General features: G+C 41.2%; 1 protein-coding gene and 2 long non-coding RNA genes across 3 annotated transcripts; 1 reads left to right on the top strand and 2 right to left on the bottom strand.

Annotated features, from left to right (window-relative positions):
- Nucleotides 1-1,508: 1,508 nt before the first annotated feature.
- Nucleotides 1,509-4,696, bottom strand: MRPL17 (mitochondrial ribosomal protein L17). Its single transcript, XM_040464111.1, has 3 exons — nt 4,445-4,696; nt 4,077-4,145; nt 1,509-3,725 (listed from the first exon to the last, which is right to left on the bottom strand). The coding sequence occupies exons 1-3, from the start codon at nt 4,616-4,618 to the stop codon at nt 3,450-3,452; spliced, it is 519 nt and encodes a 172-aa protein (XP_040320045.1). The 5' UTR covers nt 4,619-4,696; the 3' UTR covers nt 1,509-3,449.
- A 58-nt stretch (nt 4,697-4,754) lies between these two features.
- On the top strand, nt 4,755-5,873 carry LOC121022708 (uncharacterized). Its single transcript, XR_005787063.1, has 2 exons — nt 4,755-4,981; nt 5,123-5,873. It is a non-coding gene; the product is annotated as an uncharacterized LOC121022708 (long non-coding RNA).
- A 10,646-nt stretch (nt 5,874-16,519) lies between these two features.
- Nucleotides 16,520-17,426, bottom strand: LOC121022709 (uncharacterized). The gene is made up of 2 exons (XR_005787064.1): nt 16,981-17,426; nt 16,520-16,682 (listed from the first exon to the last, which is right to left on the bottom strand). It is a non-coding gene; the product is annotated as an uncharacterized LOC121022709 (long non-coding RNA).
- Nucleotides 17,427-27,487: the final 10,061 nt, after the last annotated feature.

Consider the following 27,487-nt stretch of genomic DNA (forward strand, 5'->3'; position numbering starts at 1 on the left):
TAGAAGCCTCGTGCCCAAAGGTATGATATATTCAGAGAAGAAGTAATTTCCTAGGAAGGATAGCAAATAGTGGTAGAAGAGGCTGAGAGGCGGCTGGGCCAGGCCATCGAATGCCTTTGTGTCACGAGAGAAGTCTGGATTTTATCCAGCAAAGGCAATGGTGAGTCACTGTAATATCGGTTCAGATCAGTGTTTTTCAAAACACAGGTTATAAACCGTTAGTTGTAAAAGTTACTTTAGCGAACTGGCACCAGCATTTTAAAAAGGTAACAAGAAAAGAGTTGACAATATCAGTGTGCATCATATTTGTTAAGGTAAATAATATTTTGTGATGCTTTTGCTTCAATTACATATATGTGAATAGTACTCTGATGTAAAATATGTTTTGATCTGTGGGTCATAGTAAAGCATTTTTGAGAAACACTAAAGGCTCAGTGGTACAAATCAATATATCAGATTAGTTTTGGTAGCAATTAACAGAAAACCCAGGGCAAGTGGGAAGAATCACGAAAGATTATTACTATATAGTTTCTCTTAGTTGTTCTGACCTACCATTCCGTGTTATCTTCAGACTAAAGCCAGTTATGGCACTCACAATAACATGCTACCTTATTCTTATCAAGCACAATAGAGACCGGATTCGTACTGCTTCAAATTAGTTTAGGCCTGTCCATCGCTGAGCCCATTAACAGCAAGGGAATGGAAATACTAGGACTACCTTTGACTAATGAATGTTTGGGAACCAACTGCTGTAGCTGTAGGGAACTAGAGTGCAACGTGGTAAATTCAGGGCATTACAGAAATATTGTAGCAACACCTAGGTTCACAAAGCAAGGAACTTAGGTGTGGGGATGGTCAGAGGAGCCACCCCAATGCCAAAAGTCCATGTACAAGTTAGGCAGGTAAAAGGGGGAGAGTTCTCTGGGTGGTAGAGACTGCATGAACAAAAGGTAATAAGGGGAGCTCTGCACAGGGAAAGTCAAAATAAGGACTTCCATGCTTCCTGAACATAAAATTGGAGGCAAGGGAGGGAGATGGAGCAGTGAACAGATGCCTGGTCACCAAGGGGACCATGGTAAGGAACCTGGATTCTTTCCCCATAGGAAAGGAGGAGGCACTGTAGATCATCAGAGAATTAAAACATCACATTTCTCTTACTTCATCTGCAGTGTGGAGGGAGGCAAGTTAGGAAGGAGGCTTTGGCAGTAATCCGAGATAGAGATGTCTTAGATTTCAGACTAGGGAGAGATGACTGCAGGTTTTAGAAACATTATGGAAATAAAAGCAACGAGACTTGCTCATTTGACTATAGAATATGTGTAAGTAAGCAGTGCCTGGCTTTTGTAGGGTCTCCTTTGGATACTGGGCTGTACTACATTACGTCACTGGTTTGGTGAAACTGGAGTACCCTTGTCATTTTTTGAAAGAAGTGGGCATAGCTGTCAACCTTGCCATAAAGAACTGGGGCCCAAGACAGAGAACCTGTGAAAGTAAAGAGGGAACTCCAGTTTATCTGGGCCCCTCTCTTGAGGGTTTGGAATTTATTAAAGAGGTACTTAGATGGATTTTGAGGGCATATTCCACCGAGGTGAAAAAAGTTATTTACAGGCCAGATTAGAAAACGGATGTGTTGTTGTTTATTTCCCTTGTGTTATCCCTGAGCCTTTAGTAAGTGTTCTAGGACTCACGTATTCTTTTATGGGCCAAAATATTAAAGATGCACTGTCCCTGAGGCCATCGTGGCAGCAGAAGTGGCACTTCAGATTGTGAGTTCCTTGACGGCAAAGGTTGTTTCTTCTCACCTCTATATCCTTAGTACCTAGCCTAGGGCCTGACATATACCAAACAGTTGATCAAGATTGTATCCCTAGGGACTAAAATGATGCTGGATAGTAGCAGATGCTTAGATGCTCAGGAACTGTTGAAAGCCCCAAGGGGAGGTCTGTTTCTGGGGACTGAGAGGAAAAGCTAGTAGAGTCCAGCCATAACCCACCTGTGATAATACTTAACAGATGCGGTTTTAATTGTAAAGAAAGTACTTTCTCTAGGAGTTGGGGATTACTCCAAGATATCTAGGTGAGGTGAATGTTCATGCCAAGAGGATAGGAAGGGGGTGAATTTGGGGGAAGCATTCAGAATTGTAGGTTTATTGAAAAAAATGCTTTGTGTATCTATGATATGCCACTAAAAACATGTCAGAAAGAGCTTTCTGGCAATAGTGTGAAGGACAAATTAGAGGGAAAGAGATGGAAGAACCCTGTTGGGAGCAGATGAATTTTAAGCCTAGAGCAGCTGCAGTGACATAGCATAGAGCTCTGTCACTAGATCAGTGACCCCCTCGACCCTCACCTTATTTTCTGACAATGGTTAGGTTCAGCAAGCCCATTACACTCTGAAGGTCCAGCCTAAGATGGAATTTCTTCTTTTCACTGTGCTAGACATACAGGAATTGTCAGGCCTTGCTGTCTCAAGTGTTCAGGCAGGAATGATAGTTACAAGTCTTCCCATGACTACTACCCTGGTCAAACCTTTGAGCCTGAGGAATGGGGAGCCTGGCTGGGCTAAGTCTGGGTTCACAATAATTAGTGGATATAAAGGAGCTTCCTACTTCTCCTATGCCGTGGCCACTCGGAAGCCGGATTTCCCTTTTCTGAATTCCCAGAGAAGCCCAGATTTGACAACAATAAAAGCTTCCAGGAAATTCCCATCACATTTAACTTCCTAATCCTTCTCCTACTTCAACTATCTCCTTTATTCCCCCACCCCCAACTCCAAGAGGAAGGGGCTTATCCTTCACTGAATGCTTCCACTGACGCTGACCAGGACGGTAGTACATCCGAGTTCTCAGGTCCTGTCCTCTAAGGTCTATTCAGGGCTGAGGGGAACACACATGGGGGTAATATGTGATCCTGCCTAGAAACAGGAATAGTTGTAGTGTTTCTTGAAGTTTCCCAAAGTATCAGATTATTATGGAAGGTTCAATTCTAGGTGTTCAATTCTAGGTCCCTGTCAGGGAGTAATCTTTCTCTAAGAAATCCTAGGGGCTCAATCTCTATGCGAGATGTCAAAACTCAATCACCTTTGGAGGCCAGTTTGGAACTATAGGATACGTGCCCCATATAAACTGGCATTAAGAAAAACAAAACTGTGCTAACCAAACAACCCAAATGAAGAGCCAGAAACATAAGCAGTGAATTCACTAACCCAAGGAGACTGAGCATTTGGATAGTTCTCATTCTCCAGAAATCCCAACGAGAGGAAAAAAAATATATACATACATACATACATTCATATAATGAATTTTATCTACTGGGCAAAGAGATGATTTATCTGGTTCCCCAGAAACTTTTCCATGAAGACTGTCCGTTAATGACTCTAGCTCCAGTTTTTCTTAGAGATTACTGTGAGCATGGGCACTGATGAGGGTGCTATACACCCTTTGGCTCCAGTTAAATCCCTGGTGTTTGAGCTGTGTGGGAGCTGTGGATGCTTGCTTTCTGGTCCTGCCGCAAGCCCTGAAGCAGCTGGTTTAGAAGTGTAAGGTTGCTGTCTCTGCGAGGCAGGGGCAGGGGTGGGAGGCAGTTCCCTTTATACTCGATCACTGCCATCTTGGCCCGATCCTGCTTACTCCGATTTGGGATCTGCAGCATTCTCGTGTAGCCCCCATTCTGACCTTGGTACCGAGGGGCCAGTACTTGAAACAGCTTGGGGATCAAGTCTTTCTCCTAGAGGGGGAGAGTTATTCGGGAGAGAGGACAGTCAGGCACCACTGCAGTGACACACTGAACTTTCAGCACTCCCCAAAGCAGGGTCCAAACATGTACACACTGAACTCTCCCACCCCCTAAAGTGGTAGTGTCAAAGTTAACACAGAGGGGTTACAGGCAGTTGTGCAGGTTGATTCACATAGCATTCAACTAACTTAAGGCACACGTTTCTAACTTAGTTTACAATATGTGTGCGTAAAAGTGAGTATCTTAGCTTAATTCTGCCCAGTCGTCCTTCCTCTAACAATCCCCTTCCCCACAGGGAGCAAAGGATAAGATATGGGAGGCAGACAGGATGGATGCACTCACCGTGAGCCAGAAGTCAGCCATGCGCATGGCTTGTTCGTTGGTATCTCCCAGCTTCCCATAGTCGATGAGCTGAGAAGACAACATCACTGATTCAACCCGAGCAAGAAAGGAGGCGCAAATCTTACTCCTTTAGTGCCGGGCCACAACTCATTCATTCCCCTAGCAAGGCATCCCGCTAATTCAGGCCACCCCTAACTCCGCAGCTCTCACCAGTAGCCCATTTGGGGGCCGGAGGAGTGGACTCAACTCAGGGTAATAAGGGATCCAGTCTTTGGGCGGGGGATACCAGGGCTATGCCACTTCTCTCCCAAGTCCAGCCGGATCTCAGGCCAGACGCGCGCGGTGGACTAGAGGACCCCGCCCCTCACCTTCTCGGCGTAGCCCCTCATCTCGTCCACGCGCGCCCATGGCGCCTCGATGCGTTCGTGTCGCACAAGTCCCGTAAGCAAGTTCCGCAACAGGTGGATGCGGGACTCGGGACCAAGGCCCAGTCGGCGGAATACGCGGCCATGGGAGATGGCGGCGGCGACCGAGAGCCGCATAATTCCTAGCTTGTCTCCGCCCTTGGGAGGCCGGAACTGGAAATTCGAAGGGAGAAGCTGCGGAGAGAAGGGTTTGAGAGGACGCATGCGCTGTCCCTAGGTGCGTGGTGGACGTGTTTGCGCATGAGTATCACAGCCTGCCTCGTTGGCAACCTGGGGGAGGGCGGAGAAGAGGTGCTAGTTCCTTCCAGAGGAGGCGAGGGGGGCGGGCCTCAAGGCGCTCCGAGCTCTCAGCGTCGGGCAGGGGAACCAGGCGCCACCTAGTGTGGGACGGTGCGTGTCGTCCAGTTCCTTTTGGGCTAAGTCAGTCGTCTTGTGGCCTCTAGGGCGACGGGAAGCTCCGCCGCGGAGCCTGCTGGGAAAGTGAGTATCTGAGGTGAAGCCCCCCCCCATCCCCCCACCTTCCCCCGCGGGGTCGCGGCGCTGTAGCCGGCGGTCCTGCCCGTCCCCAGCGTTGGCGAGCCAGCGTGTCTGACTCCCTAAGCGTGACTTTCCTTTCCACAGAATTATTTTTCGTTCTAATGGTGAAATGAAACGAATAACAATGATGCTCAGAAAAGAAGCGCAGCTAGTGAAAATTTTCTTTTGCTAAAGTCCACAGTAACGATCCCAATTAAAAAACGACAGCACTCTAAGGAAAACTAATGGGTTAATACTTTTCACTTGCATCAGTGTATTTTTTTTAAAACGTAAGAAACATACCTATGCATTTGTGTTAAAGTGCAGTAATGGTCTGGTGTTTTTAAGCCTTAATGTCTGCAAATTTGCAATCACTTTGTCAAAATTGCTCCTCGTTGTGGGTTGAATTGTGTGTTCCCCCACCGTCCAAGAAAGATATATTAAACCCTAACCCTTCCCAACCTCCACCCTCAGAATATGACCTTATTTGGGAAGGGGATTATTGCAGTTGCAATTAATTAAGATGAAGTCATACTGGAGTAGGGTGGGCATCTAATCCAAACGACTGGCGTCTTCATAGAACACAAGTGCAGAGACAGGCACAGAGTGAAGACAACGTTGTGCAGACTAGAGACAGGCACGGGGAGAATGCTACGTGACCAAGAAGTCAGCGATCCCAGTTGGGCAGTTGCAAGCCAAGGATTGCCAAGGATTTCTGACAAACACCTGAAACTAAAAGAAGGGCATGGAACAAAAATTTCCCTAGATCCTTAAAAGAATTCATGGCCCAACTGTTACATTGATTTTGGACTTCCAGCCTTCAAGATTATGAGCCAATAAATTTGTTTTAAGGTGCCCAATTCGTGACGCTTTGTTATAGAAGCACTAGGAGACCAACACACTGGTCTTCACATACTCATGTTCAGTGGACAGCACACTTAGATTTGTCTCTTTTCTCATTAGTGACCAGAGAACACTTCTTGTTAATTTTAGTTTTGAAAAGTTTCTTTCGTCTGAAGCAACAGATATACAAGTAGGTAGGAAAAGTCTTTTTTTTAAAATTTTTAAAATGTTTAAAAAAATGTATTCTTGAGAGAGACAGAGCATGAGCAGGGGAGGGGCAGAAACAAAGGGAGACACAGAATCTGAAGCAGGATCCAGGCTCTGAGCTGTCAGCAGCCCCAGGGGGGGCTTGAACTCAGTAGACAGGAGATCATGACCTGAGCTGAAGTCCAACACTTACCTGACTGAGCCACCCGGGTGCCCCTTTAGGAAAAGTCTTAAACACATGGATACATTGGCGTAGATTTATACAAATCATGTTTCTCAATAAATTCCAGGAATTACAATACTGCCTGTGTCTTATTTCTTTGGGATCAATTCTTGCAGCTTTCAGGATTTCCATGATTGAAAATTCATCGTAAATTTCTATTGGTAAAATCTTGTGAAGGTTTTCTTCTGCAAAAGTTAAGACAAAATGAACTGCAACTGACATTATTTGATCATGGCTTTAAAAGGACTGTCCACCTTGTGAGGATATACAGTATCAAACATTGTCCTTTATTATTTTTGGATGTGAAAGCCTTCATCTCTTGTCTCTTCTGGCAGTCCTCAAAAATTTGATTCTTTTTTGTATGTCAACTTCCTTACATTTTGTGGTTGCATAGTTAATAGCTTTGTGGGCTGGTATTCATGGAACAATTTTATTTAAAAAAAAATTTTTTTTCAACGTTTATTTATTTTTGGACAGAGAGAGACAGAGCATGAACGGGGGAGGGGCAGAGAGAGAGGGAGACACAGAATCGGAAACAGGCTCCAGGCTCTGAGCCATCAGCCCAGAGCCTCACGCGGGGCTCGAACTCACGGACAGCGAGATCGTGACCTGGCTGAAGTCGGACGCTTAACCGACTGCGCCACCCAGGCGCCCCCATGGAACAATCTTACACCTTGGTGTTTTACTGTATGTTGTTCAAGACTTATCCTGGTGGTTTGCAGATATTTTTGTGTCTGATTGGCCTCGTCTGAAACGTTACCTTAAAAAATTACTTGGAAAAGGAAAATTTTGTGCAACTAAAATTGTTTAAAGGGTTCTTTGTTATTTATTTTGAGAGAGAGAGGGAGAGAGAGTGCTTGTGTGAGCAGGGCCTCGAGGGGCAGAGAGAGAGGGACAGAGAATCCCAATCAGGCTCTGTGCTGTCAGTGAGGAGCCCTGATTGGGAACCTGATCTCATGAACTGTGAGATCATGACCTGAGCTGAAACCAAAAGTCACACACTTAACTGGCTGAGCTGCCCCGGCACCCCTAAGATTGTTTATTTTAAGTTTACCGTTTTTGAAGCAGGGCTATGTTCTACTAGAAGGGTTGGAGTCCAAAAAGCACCGGAAGTGAGTTTGGAAGTTCATAAATTCTTATGAGTTAACTGTGAAAAGTAGCATATGTGGCTGAATTTGACTGTGTAACTGATAGTTCCCCAAATTAATTTTCATGTAGAATAAAATTGTTACTGAATTGGTTTTAAAAAGTGATCATTTGAAGCCTCCATATATATCATTATATCTCAACAGTAACCATAACAACTGTTTAGAATTTCGACCAACAAATATTGTTGTGCAAATGTTATTTTATCACTAACACTGTTTAGCATTGTTGTGTCAGGCTAATTTTTGGTTGGTTTTATTACTATTTTAAAATCCTTTACAGATAGTTCCCCTCCTTGTGCTTGTGGAAAGGCAGATTGCTCCTAACTCCCCACTAGATACCAAATGGCTCTGAGTGTCCAGCTGAGCCTCAGGTGCTCAGATGAATGTGAGTTTCCTGGGTGAGCCGGGACGTGGAGTAGCTCTTTTGAGAATCCAAGTTGAGCCCCTGAGGTGGTGTTGGTAGTGACTGTAGTTAGTCTGGCCAAGGTGAGGAAAGTGATCTCAAGTAGTGTTCTGGGAGGCAGCTGAAGAAGAAAGACCCTAGTCCAGAGAAAATTGTTATACATGAAATTTCATAGCTTCTTCTGGGAGAAGGGTTTGGACCTGCCACATTACTGCATAGAACCCCTGTGTGATGTTGTGATATGAGATGCGTGTGTGTGTGTGGGGGGGGGGGGGGTGGTCTTTGTCCAGCTTCTTGTCACAGAGCAAAAACCCTTGGAATTTCCTGAGTGATAGGAATGAAAGAGTATTTTTTGTTATTCATAAATGTCCTTTCAGCCATAGTGAGTTTGTGCTAATGAGGTGACTCTTGGAGAAGGGGGGTTGGTTAATAGAGGAACGTAGCTATGTGATGAGAGTGATTAGAGGGTTGTGTTTTCCCCACCTCCTGGGAGGTTGGAGATTGACATAATCACCGATGCCCAGTGATTTAGTCAGTTGTGCCTCCATAAGACCCCTAAATAATGGGGTTTGGGGAGCTTCCAGGTTGGTGAGCACACAGAAGTGCTGGGGGGTTTAGCATGCCCAGCGGGGCATGGAAGCTCTGCACCCCTTCCTACATGCGTTGCCCTATGCATCTCTTCCATTTGGCTTTTCCTGAGTTGTATCCTTTTTATAAACCAGTAATTGTAAGTAGAGTGCTTTCCTGCCATTCTAGCAAATTATCAAATTTGAGGAGGGGATCATGGGAACTCCCATTTTATAGCTGATTGGTTAGAAGTATAGGTTACAACCTGGGACTTGCAATTGGCATTTGAAGTGGGGAACTGAGCCCTTAACCTGTGAGGTCTATGCTAATTCCAGGTAGTTAGTATCAGAATTGACTGGTTGGACCCCTAGTCGGTGTCCATAGAGAATTAGAGAATTGCTTGATGTGGAAAACCCACATATTTAGTGTCAGAGATGTTTTAAGTAGACAAACAAGCTTTTTCCTGTACTCTGAAGGACTGCATTGTATTCTGCTGAAGCTTCCATGAAGAATGTCCTGGGAGCCAATACAGGAGCTCAGCAAGAGATGTGGTGATGATGGTGGGAAGCAATTGTCATTTGGACCCTAAGCCAACTTGTGGTTCTATCCTAGAAGTATCATAGGTCCTGGCTCCTGATATTTGTCTTACTTTCAAGTCAGGGTCTTAACACCTCTCTGGATTCAGTGTTCCAGGAAGGATTAGGTAAAGACAGAGTCAGTGTCTGGTATCAAATAGAATTGTGATCATACTAGAATAAGTTAAAGTGAGTTTCCCACAATTAGAGTCATTAGGATATTGAGAATAACTGTAAATCAAACACATCCCAAAAGGAAACAAGAAACTTTGTAAGCAGTTGAAGTTAGAAAAATAAGTTACTGATACATATGCATCTAATGTTGAGGTGGTCCAGGGCTATAGAGGGACATGGAGTTTGGACAGAAATCAGCATAACTGTCTATGGTGTGTTTCCCTTTGGAAATGATGACTAGCTGTTTCCAGCTTGGCTTACTCTTTTCATGTGGTGTTCATTCCCCTCCCTGCTTCATTTCCTTGTATTATTAGTGAAATAAACTGCCTGCTGCTGGGATTAGAAGGTCCTTCTAGGTCAAGGAAGGACTCTGACTCAGACATCTCCTCTCCTACTCCTGCTTCTCTACCTCCAACCTAGTGCTGTGCTTTTTTTTTTTTTTTCTTTTTTAAGTCTTTTTGATATGTTTGTAAAAAAAGAGAGAGAGAGAACTTTGTGTCCCTTGATTCCACCTTTATTTCGGACAATTATTTATGCCCTCCCCCTGTCTTTCATTTAATAGATATTTATTGAGGATTTACTCTGTGGCTAGGTACATTGCTTGTGTTAAAAAACACATTTCAGTTGAGTCAATTTGAAGATGTAATTGGCTTTATTCAAGAATTCATGAATTTGGCAGGATCCCATCTAGCAAGTAGATAGGAGCCCTGAAGAGTTGTATAAAATGGAAGGTTTTTTACAGACAGAAGGAAAATGAGACAAGAAAGTTTAAAAAGTAGATTTCAAGCAAGAAGCCCAGTGTCAGGGTACACACTGGGACAGAGAAGGATGGAAAGTGTATCTAGGGAGGCAAACAAAATATCCAACACAAGCAGTGAAAAAACAATTATACCAAGTTCCTGCATTCATAGCATTTATATTCTAGGAAAGCTATCTTTAAAAGGAATATATACACCCCTGGGGGTACACAATGACTTTGCAGGAGATACACATGTATTGACAATTTTAAGGCAATTTCTACCAAGTCCTCAACCTCTCCATGTCTCTTCTAAAACTGATCTGCCTAGGAATGTGTCTGTGGTAGAAATAGCGTTTTGGTTCTTTTTTCACACCTCACTTTTCACATTGACTCTTCCCTCATTTTCTAGAGATAAAGTCATTCCTTTTGCCCATCTTGAATCTTATTATGGTACACTGTTCCCCAAGTAAAAAAAATCTGTCTATCTAATCTATCTTAGAATAGTCAAGATTTATAAAAATCATTCTGGGAAATAACCTTCTACAAAATGTATTATGTGTTTTCCTTAATTTCAGTAATGAGAAAAAGCTTAATGAATATCTTCATTCACTTATATCTTAGTTGTGAAGGTGCTCAGGACAGCGTCCTGTTCTGCAACCCCCCATGCCCCACCATGTGCCACTTTGGTATGTGGATTATTTTCAGCTGAATGCACTGGAGATCCTGTGGGCTCAAGAGAAAGATTTGTTCCTCCCTTAACCGTGCAGAAGAATCTAAATTGGGGGTCTTTCCCCGAGTAAGAATTATTAACAGAGATAAATTTTATCTGAGTGACCCATCTGTATGGTAGGGCAAACATCTCATTACCAAACATCTGCTTATTTTATTTTATTTTATTTTAATTCCAGTATAGCTAACATACAGTGTTATATTAGTTTCAGGTGTACAATATAGTGATTCAGTAATTCCATCTGCTGAAAAATCAGCTGATAGCCTTATGGGGTTTCCCTTGTATGTAACTGACTTTTGTTTGGCTGCTTGAAAATTTTTTTTCTGTATCATTACATTTTGGCATTTTGATTACGATATTTCTGGGTGTGGATCTACTTTTGTTGATTTTGTTGGGGGTTCTCTGTGCCTCTTGGATCTGGATATCTGTTTCCTTCCCCAGATTAGGGAATTTTTCAGCTATTATCTTTCAAATAAATTTTCTGCCCCCTTTTCTCTCTCTTCTTCTCCTGGGACTCCTATAATAGGAATGTTATTACATTTGATGGAATCACGGAGATCTCTAAGTCTATTCTCATTTTGCATACTTTGTTTTTCTCTCTTTTGTTCAGCTTGATTACTGTCCATTACTTTTGTCTTCTGGGTCATTAATTTGTTCCTCTGCTTCTTCCATCCTGCTATTCATTCCATCAAGTGTGTTTCTCATTTCCTTTATTGAGCCTTTATCCCTGCTATGTTATTCAGTATCTCTGTGTTAATGGTCTCACTGATGTCTTCCACTCTTTTGTCAAATCCAGTGAGTATCCTTATGACCATTGCTTTAAATTCTCCATCAGGCATGTTAATTACATCTGTTTCACTTAGATCTCTGGCTATGGCCTTATGCTGTTCTTTCATTTGGGATCTCTAAGTCTCTGTGCCTGTTTCTGTGTATTAGGAAAGTCAGCTACATCTCCTGTTCTTGATGGTAATGGCTTTATGAAGATGAAGGGTTGTAGTGCCCTGCAGTGTAGTGTCCCCTGTTCCCCAGGGCCTGATGCTTCCAGGAGTGTCTTCAACGTGTGCTGCATGTACCCTGTTGTTATGTTCTGGATGCTCTGTCCTTCAGGCCAGTCATCTGCAGAAGCTCTCCTTGCCTGCTGGGGGGCAGTGTTTGGTCCCTGGCCTGAATGCTGTGAGTTGTAATTAGGTGTGCTCTGGTCTGCTTGTGAAATGAAACCTGTGACAGGTCTGCTGCTGCCACCAGAACCAAGGCTTCACAAAACTCCAGGGTTGGGAGATGAAGTATTGGCAGAGGTTGAGCCAGTCTTCGGGGGAGCCCCCCCCCCTCCTCCAACCTACCCTAGTACTGAGGCAAGCATGACTGGGAGGGTGGTTCCTCTGGAGTGCCAGGGGTTGGGGCTTGGTGTAAGCAAGTAAGGCGCTGCTTCCTATTAGTGGCCCTGTGCCTATGCTGAGGGGGTGGGAGAGAAATGGCACCTGCCAGTTCCTTTGTTTCCAGAGGGGGTCTCTCAATAAACACTGCTTCTCTGGGACACACTTGGAGAAGAGCAAATAATCTCCCCACTGTGTGCCCTAGGCGTTCTTTAGATTGTTGTTTCTGCTGTTTGCATGATGCATGTCTGTGGGCTATTTGCCCTGCCTTCTTCCTAAGAGCAAATGCCTCCAGGCTCTCCCCAAGCCAAACCTGCTAACCTTTACAATTCCAAGCTTTAAACCCACTGGTTGACAGAAGTCATAACACTCAGCCCATCACTTTCCAAGCTGATTGCTATGGGGATTCATTTTCCCCACGTGTTCCCCTATGTGTTAGTCGGTCTCTTATCCTTCTCTGAGCCTGAGGCTCTCTCCCCATGGCAGCAGCCACTGTCCATTTCTCTCCCAAACCATGTCTTTGCACTTCCTACCTTCTTCAGTGTAGCCTCTTCTCCACCTTTAGTTGTTGAGTTTGTTCTGCCAATCTTCAGGTCAATTTTGGGGGTATTTAGGATGTTAGAGTCTAGGGTCCTCCTCCTCTGCCGCCATCTTCCCAGCTACCCATTTGCTCTTATCACCCTGTGAAGTGCATTCCTTTCCTCTGAAATTCCAGATCCCTACACCCCTTCTCTTTAGTTCAGAATTATATATATATATATATATATATATATATATATATACATATATATATATATGTATATATTAAATACATATATGAAATATATGTGAAGTATGTGTGCATGAGGTGTATAGAAAATACACACACACACACACACACACACACCTCATTTTATGTGACTGTCTTTGGAATTTCCATGTCTGTGTGGATTCCCTATATGTACGCTATTAAATTTGATTTTCTTCTGTTAATCTGTTTCATGTTATTTGATTCTTAGTCCAGCTAGAAGAACCTTTGCGGGACAGGAATTCTTGCTCCCAGATGGTTGCATATTTCATATAATTTCAGGAATTAGGAGATGAAAATTGTTTATTTCTGACAGTTTAATGTTGCATCCAAAAGGAAAAGCAGTATATACTGAAGGTAAGTTAGTCATGGACATTTATTCAGGCTGGTGGAAGAAATGTTTTAATTGGCTTTTAAAAAAAATAGCTTTATTGAGGTAAAATGTACATACCATTAAAAGTTCTTTCATTAGCTTTTGACTAAAGTTTGGGTACTGTGAATGCATATCATTTTTGTTCTGGCTAATACTTTTTTTTTTTTTTTTTTGAGAGAGAGAGAGACAGAGTGAGAGAGAGAGAGCAAGTGCACATGCTTGAGTGAGGGAGAGGGGCAGACAGAGAGAGAGAGAGAGAGAGAGGGAAATCTCAACCAGGCTCCATGTTCAACATGGAGCCCAATGTGGAACTCAATCCCACAACCATGGATTCATGACCTGAGCTGAAATCAAGAGTCTGATGCTCAACTGACTGAGCCACCCAGGCGCCACCTGGCTAACATCTTTCAATTGCTGTTATTTTTCAACTAATTCTCTGGTCATTTATTCATTCCTACCATCTACTTGTATTTAAGAGATTTAGATTTATTTGAATGTGTTGTGAGTTCTCCTGTAAATAATGCCTTAAACAACAATAATTAATGTACCTTTTTAAACCCTGCACTTCCAAGTGGTCCAATATCTTCTTTGTCTTTCTTTCTTTCTTTCTTTCTTTCTCTCTCTCTCTCTTTTTTTTTATTTTTTATTTTTTGCTATTAATCTCCACTGAACCCAGTCTCACTTTAGCAGTGGGTATTATCCATCTAAGGATACATGAACTAATTAAAAAAACCTGCCCATCCATTTATTTAGGTGATATATTTTCAATAACAATTTACTGTTTATGTGTAAGATTTATTTAACGCAGATTTTTATATTTTGTTTTGTTGTATACTAACAAAAATGAGAATGATAACTGAATCCATAAGAAATCAATTCACATTTAAATTTCATATATTTGTGGCAGAGAAGTGAAGGGAAGGACAAATTCTTCTCTATCCTTTCAAAGTCTTCCAGATGGACTAAGAATTAAATTTACATGTGACAGATCAACAGGACAAAAATCCAAAGTTTAATTACATGTGCATGAAGGCCCAATAATGCGATTGAAATCTAAAGAAATGACCAAGGCAGGCAGTCTGTATAATTTTTAAGACAAAGAGACAATAAATCTGTGAGATATTGACAGGACAAAGAAAACTTCAGGAGCTTCAATTAAAGGAATTTTTTTAATGTTTATTTTGAGGCAGAGAGGGAAAGAGACTAAGTGGGGAAGGGACAGAGAGAGAGAGAGAGAGAGAGAGAGAGAGAGAGAGGGATAGAGAGAATCCCAAACAGGCTTTATGCTCAGCATAGGGCCATACATGGGGCTTGATCTCACCCACCTCAAGATCATGACCTGAGCTGAAATCAAGAGTCAGACACTTAACAGACTAAGCCACCCAGGCACCACCCAGTTAAAGGAATTCTAAACAGAATTTGGGCTAAAGTAGTAAACTAGTAAAGAGTAACAAAGTAGGAGGGGGGTGGGTTATACAACCTTCTCAGCTCCAAATTTCCCATCTCTAGTCATAAGGATGTCTCTTTACCTCCTGGTACAGGGAGGGCACCCTTCACATGGGAGATTTATTTCCTGCTTTCAGTGGGACAGAGAAGAGTCTGAGTGTTTCTCTTGCACAGGCTCTGAAGTAACTTTTGTTTAAAATGATCAGTATGCCTAAGTGGCCCATATTGGAGCAGCTTGCCCTTGACCCTACAGAAGCCATGTATACAACACATATAACTGACAAAGGACTTGCATGCAAAATATGTAAAAAACAAAACAAAACAAAACAAAAACAAAAGCAAACATCCTATAAAATTCTTACAAAACAAAGACAGTAAAAAGACTTGATCAGGAACTTTATAAAAGTGAATATGCAAATAGTCAATAAAGCATGAAAAACTCATTACTATGAGCAACCTCATAGTAATCCATGAAATGCACATCAAAATTAGAATAAGATACTATTGCATATCCAGAATGTCTAAAATTAAAAGACTGATGATACTAAGTGTTGGTGAATATGAAAAGCAACTGGGGCTCTCTCAAACATTGCTAGTACGGATATAAATTGGCACAGCCATTCAAAAAATTGGTTGGTATTCTCTACTGACGTTGAAGCTATATATAGATATATAGATAGGTAGATTTCTACTATGACCTAGCAATTCTCCTAGTATATACCTAATGTATATATGTGTATAGAGGTACAACAAAAGACATATGCAAGAATGCTTGTAGCATTACTATTAAAAATATGCCCAAGCTGGAAACAACCCAAATGTCCATCAGTAGTATAATGGATAAATACATTACAATATTGTCACAAGTGGGATATTGTGCAATGATGAAAATGAACTAACTACAGCTCCATTTAGCAGCATAGATAAATCTCAGCATGTTGAGTGAAGGAAGTCAGACACAAAACATATACATTGTAGCATTCCAATTTCCTATTCGAAACAGGACTAATCTATGGTGAGCCTCTGGAGTAGAGAGGGTATAGTGATTAGAAGAGGGCATGATTGGGCATGATTGGGTGGGTGGGGATGGATTCTGGGATATTGGTAGTGTTCCATAACTTGATCAGGATGGTAGTTATCTGAGTGTGTTTATTTTGTGATAATTCATTGAACTGTACACATACAACCTGTGTATTTTTTTAGTATAACTGTTATATTTTAGTTATAAAAAGTAAAAAAGAAAGAAAGAAAGCAGGAAATAAAAAGAAAAAGGCAGAAAAGCTATATTCTTTTATAGCCCTCTGGCTCACTAAGGGTTATTTCTCTCTGAAAGGTGTGGTATTGATGAATAAAGCCCCCCCACCCCCCCCCCCCCCCCAAACATGTCCATGCCTTAATCCTCAGAACCTGCAAACATATTGCCTTATGTGACAGAAAGAACTTTGGAGATATGATTAAAAATTTTGAGATGGATTTTTCCAGGTGGGCCCAATGTAATCACAGAGTCCTTATCGGAGGTAGGTGAGAGGGTCAAAGATAGAGTGATGTAGCATGAGAAAGTCTTGGCTGGCTGTTGCTAGCTTTGATGATGGACGTGGGTAAAAAGCCTAGGAATGTGGGCAGCCTCTGGAATGTGGAAAATGCAAGAAAATGGACTTTCCCTTAGAGCCTTCAAACGGAATGTGGCCCTGCCACTAAGTCATCCCCAGTCAATGAGCCCCATAAGACTCAGTTTTGAACATTAAACCCCCAAGAGAGGTTTCATTAAACAAGAGAATTAATCTCTTGTTTTAAGCCACCACGTTTGTGGTAATTTGTCACAGCAGCGATAGGAAAGTTACAGTGGGTTACGTTGTCAGAGTATGTTGCACATAATAGGTGCTCTGTGAGTGTGTATTGAATGAATGGTCAAGGTTCCAAAATGTCAGATTTTTAATTACAGTAACGGATTTTAACAATAACTAAGGATGCTTCTGTGAGAATCCAAGACCAGTATGATGTGATGTGACCAGGCAGTTTTCTTCCAGTCCGTCTCCTTCTGATTTTCAAACCTCCTTAACCTCTCCAGGCTAAAGGTCTAGAGATGAAGTGAAAAGAGCACAGGCTTTGTAGTCATCAGACACAACAAAATTGGGGATAAGGATGTGGATGAAGGTGGCGTGATTAGGGCTTTTCTTTAGTCAATCGGAGGCACTCATTTGTCAGGAGGGAGATTAGGATTTTTTTTACCAAGAAGTGTAGAAAGAAGTAAGACTGACGTCATAATTAGTTTTTGATGTCCAAAATGGGTTTTGCCACATATTAACTTTGGGACTCATTCACAGAAATGTAGTATGCAGTCACATGGTCAGGTAGAGGGAGACTCAGGGGTTTACCTTTACAAAGATGCTCTGAGTTTTTATTTGCTGTGGATGCTGAGTTGAAGCCCAGGGGGCTGCCGTATGCCTACAATAGCAGAGTGAGTTGACTCAACTCTGAACTGGACTGCTGGGCCAACTTTTGAGGTGGAAGATGTGATAGGAAGCTCAGTGTTCTGCAGCCAGAAGAATTCTTGGTACATCATCAGTAGCTCAGGAACATTGTTCCTGCCCAAAGTCTACACTCCATATTAACTAGTCATTTCAGTAGCAGTATCCTGCAGAATGTTCAGCAATTGGGTGCACAAAGGGCAGTGCTCCAGAGACCAGCACGTGGCAGCCACCACAACAAGGAAAAGCAGCATGAGGCTAGAGTCTCTATCAATGCCAGAAGATTATAGGAGCATGCATTCTCACCACCGTATTTTTGGGGACAGAAGCAGGGGATGGAGAGGCTGTCCTAGTGATCAAGCATTTTTTTATCCAATAGAGACCAGATACTTCCTAAGAGTATATTTAAAATGTCAGATTGGATTAAGTTTAAATGAGATTGAAACTAATTAATTTTTTTCTCCTTGTCACCAGTGAATGGAGATTTGGGAGCGATATTAGATTATAAGACTAAAATAAGGCAAGTACAGTATTTTTCTATATCATCTGAGTTGCAGTGTAAGACTTAGGATGCATCCCACATTGCCCTTCTGTAAAGGCCATTCAGCTTTCTTCTTGGATAAGCTTTTTTTTTTTTTTTTTAAGTTTGTGTATTTGAGAGAGAGACAGCCCAATTGGGGGAGGGGCAGAGAGAGAGAGAGAGAGAGAGAGAGAGAGAGAGAGACAGACATAGCACATGCGAGAGACAATCCCAAGCGGGATCTGCACTGTCAGCACAGATGCTGATGTGGACGTGAACTCACAAACCTTGAGATCATGTCCCAAGCTGAAATCAGGAGTTGGATGCTTAACCAACTGAGCCACCCAGGCGCCCCTTGGATAAGCTTTTCAGAAGGGGAAAGAGAACACCATAGAAGTACACATTAACTTATCTTTCTGTCTTCTTTTCCCTTCTCTTTCCCATCCCTCTTTTCTGGTCTGTCCTTGAGTTTGGGAAGTTTGGAGGGAATTTAAATTTATATCCATAGCCCACTTGCTCCTATGTGATTCTTCCTTTCCTCTCTTTAGAAGAATGCTCTCTAGGCAGGCAAGTTTTCAAAATATACCCCCCATTCAACAAACGTTTCCTGAAGGTTCAGTAAGTATGAGGCTCTGTGATAAATACAGTGTATATGTGGAAGAAACAGTTGACTCTTCGCCTGCACACAGGGAGCAGGGGAAACAGGGAAATAGACATTTAAACAAATGGTTGTTACAAACAAGCCCTTGAAGAAAAACAAGCTGAGACTGACTTTTTAAAATTAAGTTTAAAATTTTAATTCCAGTATAGTTAACATACAATGTTATATTAGTTTCCCATGTACAATTCAGTGATTCAGCAATTCTATATATTACTCAGTGCTCATCCCTGTTAGTTTACTCTTTAATTCCCATCACCTCTTTGACCCACCCACCTCCCCTTTGATAACCATCAGTTCTCTATCGTTAACAGTCTATTTCTCGGTTTCTCTCTCTATTTTTCCCCTTTGCTCATTTGCTTTGTTTCTTAAATTCTGCATGAGTGAAATCATATGGTATTTGTATTTCTGACTTATTTCACTTAACATTATACTTTCTAGCTCCATCCATGTTGTTGCAAAAGGCGAGATTTCATTCTTTTTTTTTATGGCTGAATATTATGCCATTATGTATATGCCATATCTCCTTTATCCATTCGTCTGTTGGTGGATACTTGGGCTGCTTCCATAGTTTGGTTATTGCTGCTATTACATGCTGCTGGTATAATGCTGCTATAAACATCAGGATGCATGTGTCCCTTTGAATTAGTGTTTTTGTATTTTTTGGGTAAATGGTTGGTAGTGTGATTACTGAATCAGTAGGGTAGTTTTATTTTTAACTTTTTGAGGAAACTCCATGCTGTTTCCACAGTGGCTGCAACAGTTTGCATTCCCACCAGCAGTGCCTAAGTGTTCCTTTTTCTGCACATCCTCACCAACACCTGTTTCTTGTGTTGTTGGTTTTAGCCATTTTGACAAGTGTGAGGTGATATCTCATTGTAGTTTTGATTTGCATAACACTGATTATGAGTGATGTTGAGTATCTTTTCATGTGTCTGTTCACCATCTGGATGTTTTCTTTGGAGGAATGTCTGTTCATGTCTTCTGCCAATTTTTAACTGGATTATTTGTTTTTATTGGTGTTGAGTTTGATAAGTTTTTTTAATATATTTTAGATACTAACGCTTTATCAGATATATCATTTGCAACTATCTTCTCCTATTCAGTGGGTAGGTTGTCTTTTAGTTTTGTTCATTGTTTCCTTTGCTCTGCAGAAGCTTTTTATTTTGATGTAGTTTATTTTTGTGTATGCTGTAGGAAAGTGGTCCAGTGTCATTCTTTTGCACGTTGCTGTCCAGTTTTCCCAACACCATTTGTTGAAGATTTTTCCATTAATATTTATTCCTCCTTTGTTGAAGATTAATTGACCATATAATTGTGGGTTTATTTCTGGGTTTTCTGTTCTGTTCCAGTGATCTATGTGTCTGTTTTTGTGCCAGTACCATACTGTCATGATCACTACAACTTTGTAATGTAACTTGGAGTTCAGAATTGTGATGCCTCCAGCTTTGCTTTTTTTTTGTTTTTGTTTTTTTCAAGGTTGTTTTGTCTATTCAGGGTCTTTTGTGGTTTCATACAAATTTCAGGATTGTTTGTTCTAGTTCTGTGAACAGTGCTGTTGGTATTTTGATAGGGATTGCATTAAATGTATAGATTGTTTTGGGTAGTATACACTTTCTAACATTAATTGCTTCTCCAACCTATGAGCATGGAATGTCTTTCTATTTCTTTTTTTTTTTTAAGTTATTTATTTTGAGAGAGAGAGAGAGAGCACAAATGTGCAGGAGAGGGGCAGACAAGAGAGAGGAGAGAGAGAATTCTAAGCTGACTCTATGCCATCAGCACGGGGCCCAATGCAATGCTCCAGCTCGTGAACCTGGGAGATCATGACCTGAACCAAATCAAGAGTTGGATGCTTAACCAGCTGAGCCACCCATGTGTTCCATCTTTCCATTTCTTTGTGTCATCTTGAATTTCTTTCATCAGTGCTTTACAGTTTTCAGAGTACAGGTCTTTCACCTCTTTGGTTAAGTTTATTTCTAGATAATTTGTTATTTTTGGTTCAGTTAAATGGGATTGTTTTCTAATTTCACTTACTGTTTTTTCATTATTAGTGTGTAGGAATGCAACAGATTTCTCCACATTGATTTTGTATCCTGCAACTTTACTGAGTTCACTTATCAGTTCTAACAGTTTTTTGGTTGAGTCTTTTAGGGTTTTCTATTTCAACATAGCATTGAGAAGCTGATACTAACTTTTATACTGACTTTCTAGGCCCATGTCTGTGAAACTATCCCAGGTGCATACTTAGTTATATTCTCTTCATTTCTGCCAACATTTCCGCCATGCCATTTATCACATTTTATTTTTCCCTGTGTTCATTTTTCACTACCAGTCTGTGTACACCTTTGGAATAGGATCTATGTGTAGGGATGCTTGGGTGGCTCAGTAGGTTAAGCATCCAGATCTTGATTTCAGCTCAGGTCATGATCTCACAGTTTGTGAGATCGATCTCCACGTCGGGCTCCATGCTGACAACGCAGAGCCTGTGTGGGATTCTCCCTCTCTTTCCTCTTTCTCTGCCCCTCCTCCTGCTTGCACCCATGTGCAGGCACACTTTCTCTCTCTCTCAAAATAAATGACATTAAGAGAAAAAAAGATCCATGTGTAATTCACTTTGTAAAGCTCTGTACCCTGGCAAAATTCTAGCTATATAGAAACATTGAGTATAAACTGTCAATCTCAGGCTGTGCAAAGATGTGCATGTTCCAGGATATTAAATTGCAATGGTATTTATAATAGTGAAAATTTAGGAATTTCTGCCTACCAGTAGAAACTTGGTTGATTACATGCAAAAGGATATTATGCAGGCATGAAAATAGGCCATATTGTCGATCTTGAAAGGTGTTTATAGTAGATTTTGAATGGAAAAGAAGATTATAGGAGAGTATGTGTACTATATATTACCATGCATGACAAATTGTACGTATTTAACATGTGTCCATATGCTTTGAAGGATGGTCATTTAAATGTTCACAGAAGTTAATCTGAGTGGCTGGATTTTGTGTGTTTTAGACTTCCCTTTTTATTTTTTGTTTAACTAAAATTTTTTTTAATGATTACTTTTGAAAGAGAGAGATAGAGAGAGCATGAGTGGGGGAGGAGCAGAGAGGGAGGGAGACATGGAATCCAAAGCAGGCTCCAGGCTCTGTGCTGTCAGCACAGAACCCGATATGGGGCTCAAACCCATGTACCATGGGATCATGACCTGCGCCAAAGTCCAGAGTTGGACGCTTAACTGACTGAGCCACCCAGGTGCCTGTATTTTTTATTTTTTAAGTGTTTTATTTATTTTTTGGAGAGAGTGCAAGCAGGGGAGGGGCAGAGAGAGGGGGACGGAGGATGTGAAGTGTGCTCTGCCCTAAAGCAGCGAGCCTGATGTAGGGCTTGAACTCATGAACTGCAAGATCATGACCTGACCCAAAGTCGGACACCCAACTGACTGAGTCACCCAGGTGCCCCCCAAATTCCTTGTTAAATGTTTTTTCACATTTTTGTAATTTTTTTCAATTAATAAATGTTATTTTTAAAAAAAACAACAAAGCTTTTAAAAAATTTCGTCAAAATCTGATTCTCTTTCTCCTATTCAAAACCCTTCAGGGTCCTATTGCATAGTGGTTCTCAACCAAAGAACCCAAATATTCCAGGGACACTTAGCAATGTCTGCACAAATATTTGGTTGTCATGACTGCAGGGAGTGCTACTAGCATCTAATGGGTAAAGGCCAGGGATGCTACTAAACATTCTACAATACACAGAACAGCCCCCTCCAACAAAGAATTAGGTGGCCCCAATGTCAACAGTGCAGAAGTTGAGAAAAAGATCAGAATTATCCCGATGAGGCTCTTTACCACCATCTTGTGGTAAGTGGTGGGTCTACAACTTCTATGTAGCTTCAGCAGAAATTCAAATGGATGAAGTAGGGCTTCAGAAATAAGATGGGGCGGCTATAAGGATAGTTATAGTTAGAATGGGAGGCAAGAGAAAAGCAAGAAATATTCATGGTTTAGAGTGTCTGTGATGTTTTTATTAAGCCCAGTAGTTTCTTATGAGGTGGGTATTGTTTATTTATGAACCCCACATTAAGATTCCCAGTTTCATTGTGACTCCAGAGACCCTGAATAACTAGGTGCTAAAGCAAGAAAGGCATTGGGTAATCTTTACAGATTTATTTAACTTGGCAGGTAGAAGGGAGCTGGGGTGATGGTGGGGATCTGCAATTGGACACATAGGTGCCTCCCCAGTACACAGGATGCTGAGTCTGTTCTTCAGGAATAATTCTAGCCCAGAGCACATGAAACCAGGGTAGGGCTCCTTGTTTTGGCTCAATTTAACTATTATCCCTACCTCTTTCCTCCTCAAGAATCCATTTTCAAGGCCTAGGCTTCTTTATTTGATCCTGCCTTTTTCACTTGCACCTCCAAGACCATTTAGAAAAAATATCTATTCTTGCTCTGCTCATCAATTTTACCTTTCTCTCTCTCTCTCTCTCTCTCTCTCTCTCTCTTTTACCCTCCAGTTTATTGTTTTCTAATTATCATTTATTGATGAGTTGCCCACCTGGCAGCTACATCTCATGCTCCTCTCCACTGCTCTCAACAGAGCTGTGGGCCACTGTTTACTTCCCTGCCTGCTGTTCACTGCTGGAAGGCCTGCATTCTCTCACCCTTTAAAGTATGCCGCTCTCTTCTGACAGCGGCATTCTGTAGGAATATTATGCAGCCCGTATTTCTTTTCTGCACGGTTGCTTTATTTTCCACAACCTCATTGTTCAAATCCACTTAGATGTAGCAGTCTTCTCACCAGGCCTTAAAGGATGTTACAGGTTGGTTTCTCCAGAAGCAAATGCTGAAGCAGCGTGTTTATTAATAAGGGACGAACACCTAGAAAGGAGGCAGAAGAAGTTAACTTGTGAGGAGAATCCCACAAACCATCATCAGCCAGGTGGGGAGCTCTGGAACTAATGTAGCCCATCATAGCATCCTCTGTCAGGCGACACTGGTCAGATGTTTTTTTTATATTCTGTCTCGCTTAGTCACTGCATGTAGGCTGCCCCAAGAAGATTATGACTTCAGGTGAAGGGGCTCTCTGTGGTTGAGGCAGATTTGAAGGATCTGACGGCCGAAGAATAGCTGCTTACTCTGTTCTATTCCCCTCAGCTGGGCAGCAAGTGTTTCCTTGAAGGAAGATCTGGGCGGCACGTTACTGTGTTTACCACAGCAGAATTGGTGGGAATCACAATGTAAATTACAAGATGAATAGTATTGTTCTCCTGGTTCAAAGGAAAGGCGTTAAAGATAATTAAACTAGTAGGCAGGTTGTTCCCAGAGAATATGCCCTGGTTCACAACTTTTCCAACTTTGAATAAATGCAAATCCCGTAGATTGCATTAGCAATAACAATGGCATTGGGCCCTATTAGGGAGCTATTGCCAAGGAACCTGCAGTGCTCTAATCCTGTCCTTGCCTAGCCACTTTGACCTCCCCACCTCCCAAACTCATCCCCTTTTTGAGGTTTATATCTTTAATTCTACTGTGTTTTTAAAAATCTTATTTAGAGAAAATAAAATACAAATACAGGAGACAATGAGGCAAACACATTTGTAACCACTGCTAGGTCAAAATATAGAACTCACTACCTCTCTGTGCTTCTCTTAAGTGCCCCTTTTCAATTTTAATCCTTAATCTTCCTTCCCTCAGTAGTAATTACTCTTCTTTTATATTAATTGATTTAATTTTATATTAATTGCTTACTTGCTTTTATTGACAGTTTTATCTCCCAAGGGTTTATCCCTAGTCACTATGGTTTAATCCTACCTATTAAAAAACAATGTGATATCTCTTCTATTTTCTATTATTCTACAAGATTTCCCCTCCTTTCCTTTCTTTTCTTCACAGGTTTCCTTACGAATGCATGATACTCGACCTATTCCTCCACCCTGCATTTTTCTGGCTGCATACTGTTGGTGCAGTTCAATTTGCTTCAGTCTTCTGTATTTTGTGTAAATTGGCAGCTTGATCCAGAGACTGGATAAGACTTATGTTTGCTCCTTTTGGTGTTTTATGTTCTTTCAGTTAGGAGGCACATGGTCTGTCACTCTTTTTGTGGTAGTGGCTGTTGGTGCTCAAAGCTTGGATGCAGTAATTCAGTGGAGGATGCAAAATGGTGAAATTCTAATTTTCATCGAATTATAGGTGAGAATCCTTTCATAGAGAAATACTTCCCCTTCTCTACTACTTTGTAGCCCAGGGGTAGAGATCAAATGGGAAAGGAAGGATATATGGTTGATTCTTTTTCTTTAACTTATTGATTAGTAATTTAATTATTAGTTTATTGTGATGTCTTCAAAACAATGAATTATTGGTTCCTTGATATTTTCTGAAAGTGATCAATGTTAAACATATTTGATAGATTTCAATAAATTATAATTTTTATTCTTTTGAAGCTCAGATTGTCTAATCTTTAATTAGCGAGAGGCCTTTCAAGATGGCTCCTGAGTCCTTTTGTCATGACCTTAGTTGTTTTTGATAGCTTCTTTTCTATCTGGTATGCAAATAATTTCTAGACCCTTCTGTACATTTTATGCTGCAGACTTGGAATCAGATATTTCTTGAAAAAGCCCTCGTATGTTTTCGTGGAAGTTCATATTACAAGACCACAGTCCAGGTACTATGCATTGTGAACCTGTGTTATGGTGCTAGCACTAGAAAAATGTATTAGTGAAAGAGAGGGGTGCCTGGGTGGCTCAGCTGGTTAAGTGTCCAACTCTTGATTTTAGCTCAGGTCATGATTTCAGTGTTGTGAGATTGAGCTCTGCATCGGGCTGTGCGCTGTGTGTGGAGCCTGCTTAGGATTCTCTTTCTCCCTTTCTGCTCCTCCCCACCTTGTGTGCAAACTAACTCTCTCTCTTTCTCTCTCAAAATAAATAAGTTGATTAATAAAACTTAAAAAAAAAAAAAAAAGAAAGAAAAACAAGAATTGAAATATATGGAGCCAGAAGCTGATCTCTGGAGAATTCTTCCAGTGTTTAAGATTTGTAAGCAAGGATTTGGTTTTCATTGATACTTGGTCAAAATGCAAGTTCTGTATTCCTAAATACACTTGATTTATTTAAGTAGCATTACCATTTAAAATGCATTAAACTCCCCCCTCTTTTTTTGGTGGGAATCATGTGAAAGAGAGTTCTTTAGAATTTCTGTGTTCGTAGGGCACACATATGTAAACACTACAAATTGTACAACGGTGTGAAGCTGTATGCTTTTACACATTCCAACTGTCATAATAACAAATTTAGATAACATGTTAGAAGAAAGACTGAACTAGTTTTCTATCCTTACTACAGAAAACAATACAAAGTTGTCGACATATGAAAAGTATACCGCCAAAAATGAAGGAAAAGGTTTTAGAGGTATATCAATCAGTTAATTAATACAAATATGTTGGTTTTGGATTTTGTGGTTTATAGTTGTCAACTTAAAAAATGTGTAGTTATTATCTTTGAGAGAGAGTGTGTGCACAAGTGGGGGAGGGGCAGAGAGAGAGGGGGACAGAGGATCTAAAGCAGACTCTACATTGACAGCAGCCTGCCCTTCGTGGAGCTCAAACTCATTCACGAACTGCAAGATCATGACCTGAGCTGAAGTCAGATGCTTAACCGATTGAGCCACCCAGGCGTCCCTATAGTTGTCACTTTTTAACATTTGTCATTTGTTACATTCCTTTTCTTCTACAAGTATTCATTTTTTAAAAATTCTTTTTGTACCTACCTTTGGATTTGTAATCATGTTTTCTTTTTCTTGAAGAGAGCCTTCTAAATTGTATAAGCTTCAGGCCCGTGGATGAGCTCCTGCACAGAGGCCCAAATCTTGGCATCTCAACCTTTTCTCTTAGTGATCTCTTGCCTGTCTCTGCAGCCTTATCTTTCTTCCTGCTGCTCCTCACCGTTGCTGTTCTTGTGACACTGACTTCTTTGTCATTCCTGACCTGTAACTCTCTGGCTGCTTTATGACCCTCCCTAACTGCCCCTGTTAGTCTGGAAACCATTTCACATTCTTCAGTCACAACACTAACAAGTTTTCCTAACAACTTACTATTATAATCCCCATTTTATAGTTGAGGACATATAGAGTCAGAGATACAACTTGTTCGTATCACAAGACTGGCAAGTGGAGGAGCCAGAATTCAATCCCAGACAACCTGATACCAGATTCTCTGCTTTTAACCACTACCATGCTGCTGCTTTTTCTTAATTAATGTTGACTGAATAAATGCCAGGTACTGGAATAGGCGTTTTACTTTTATTTCATTCTCTTGAAATCACTTTTTAAAAACAGTTTATTTATTTTGAGAGAGAGAGACAAGAGAGAATGAATGGGGGAGGGGCAGAGAGACTGGGAAAGAGAGAATCCCAAGCAGGCCCTTTGCTGTCAGCATAGAGCCCAGTTGGATACTTAACTGACTGACTGACCCACCTAGGCACCTCTGAAATCACTTTTAATTCACATTACCCTTATCATACATCATGAGGACACTTACTCATAATTTTATTTTGATTAGAAGGACTACTAATGATCATTATTATTATTAAGATCTGCTTCTACCCACAAAACACTCTGACCCCAAATGTGTGGATTTTTCCATACCAAGATATTCTCTAGTTTTTGTGGATACCAACTAGATGTCCTGTAATTTAATTTTATTCTGACAGTAAGTACTTGAGTTCGTGCGGACCCCAGTGTTGAAGGACTCAGTCCCATCAGACTGCCTCCCATTTCAGTTGCCAATCACCAGTCGTAGGTCCCTGGTTACCCACACTTCTCCAACTTGGCTTCAAATTGGGTAACCCCATCTTCAGGTTTGATGATTTGCTATTATAATGGCTCACAGAACTCAGGGGTTTCACTTACCAGTTAATTTATAAAGGATATTAGAAAGGATACAAATGAGCAACCAGTGAAGAGGCATATAGGGTGAGGTTTGTTAGAGTCCCAAATACAGGAGCTTCTATCTTTGTGGAGTTTGGGGTACATCCCCTTGCTAGCCTGTGGATATGTTTACCACGCCAGAAGGTCTTTGAATGCCTTCATTTAAGTGTTTTTTTTTTTTTTTTTTTTTTTTTTATGGAGGGTCCATGACATAGGCACAATTGATTAAATCATTGGCCATTGGTGATTAACTCTGTCTCCAGTCATTCTCTGCCTGGAGGTGGAGAGGGGCCAGTGGGCTGAAGGTTTCAG

Source organism: Herpailurus yagouaroundi, unplaced genomic scaffold (assembly GCF_014898765.1).
Source record: "Herpailurus yagouaroundi ecotype Mexico unplaced genomic scaffold, PumYag 430, whole genome shotgun sequence".
Taxonomy (NCBI): Eukaryota; Metazoa; Chordata; class Mammalia; order Carnivora; family Felidae; genus Herpailurus; species Herpailurus yagouaroundi.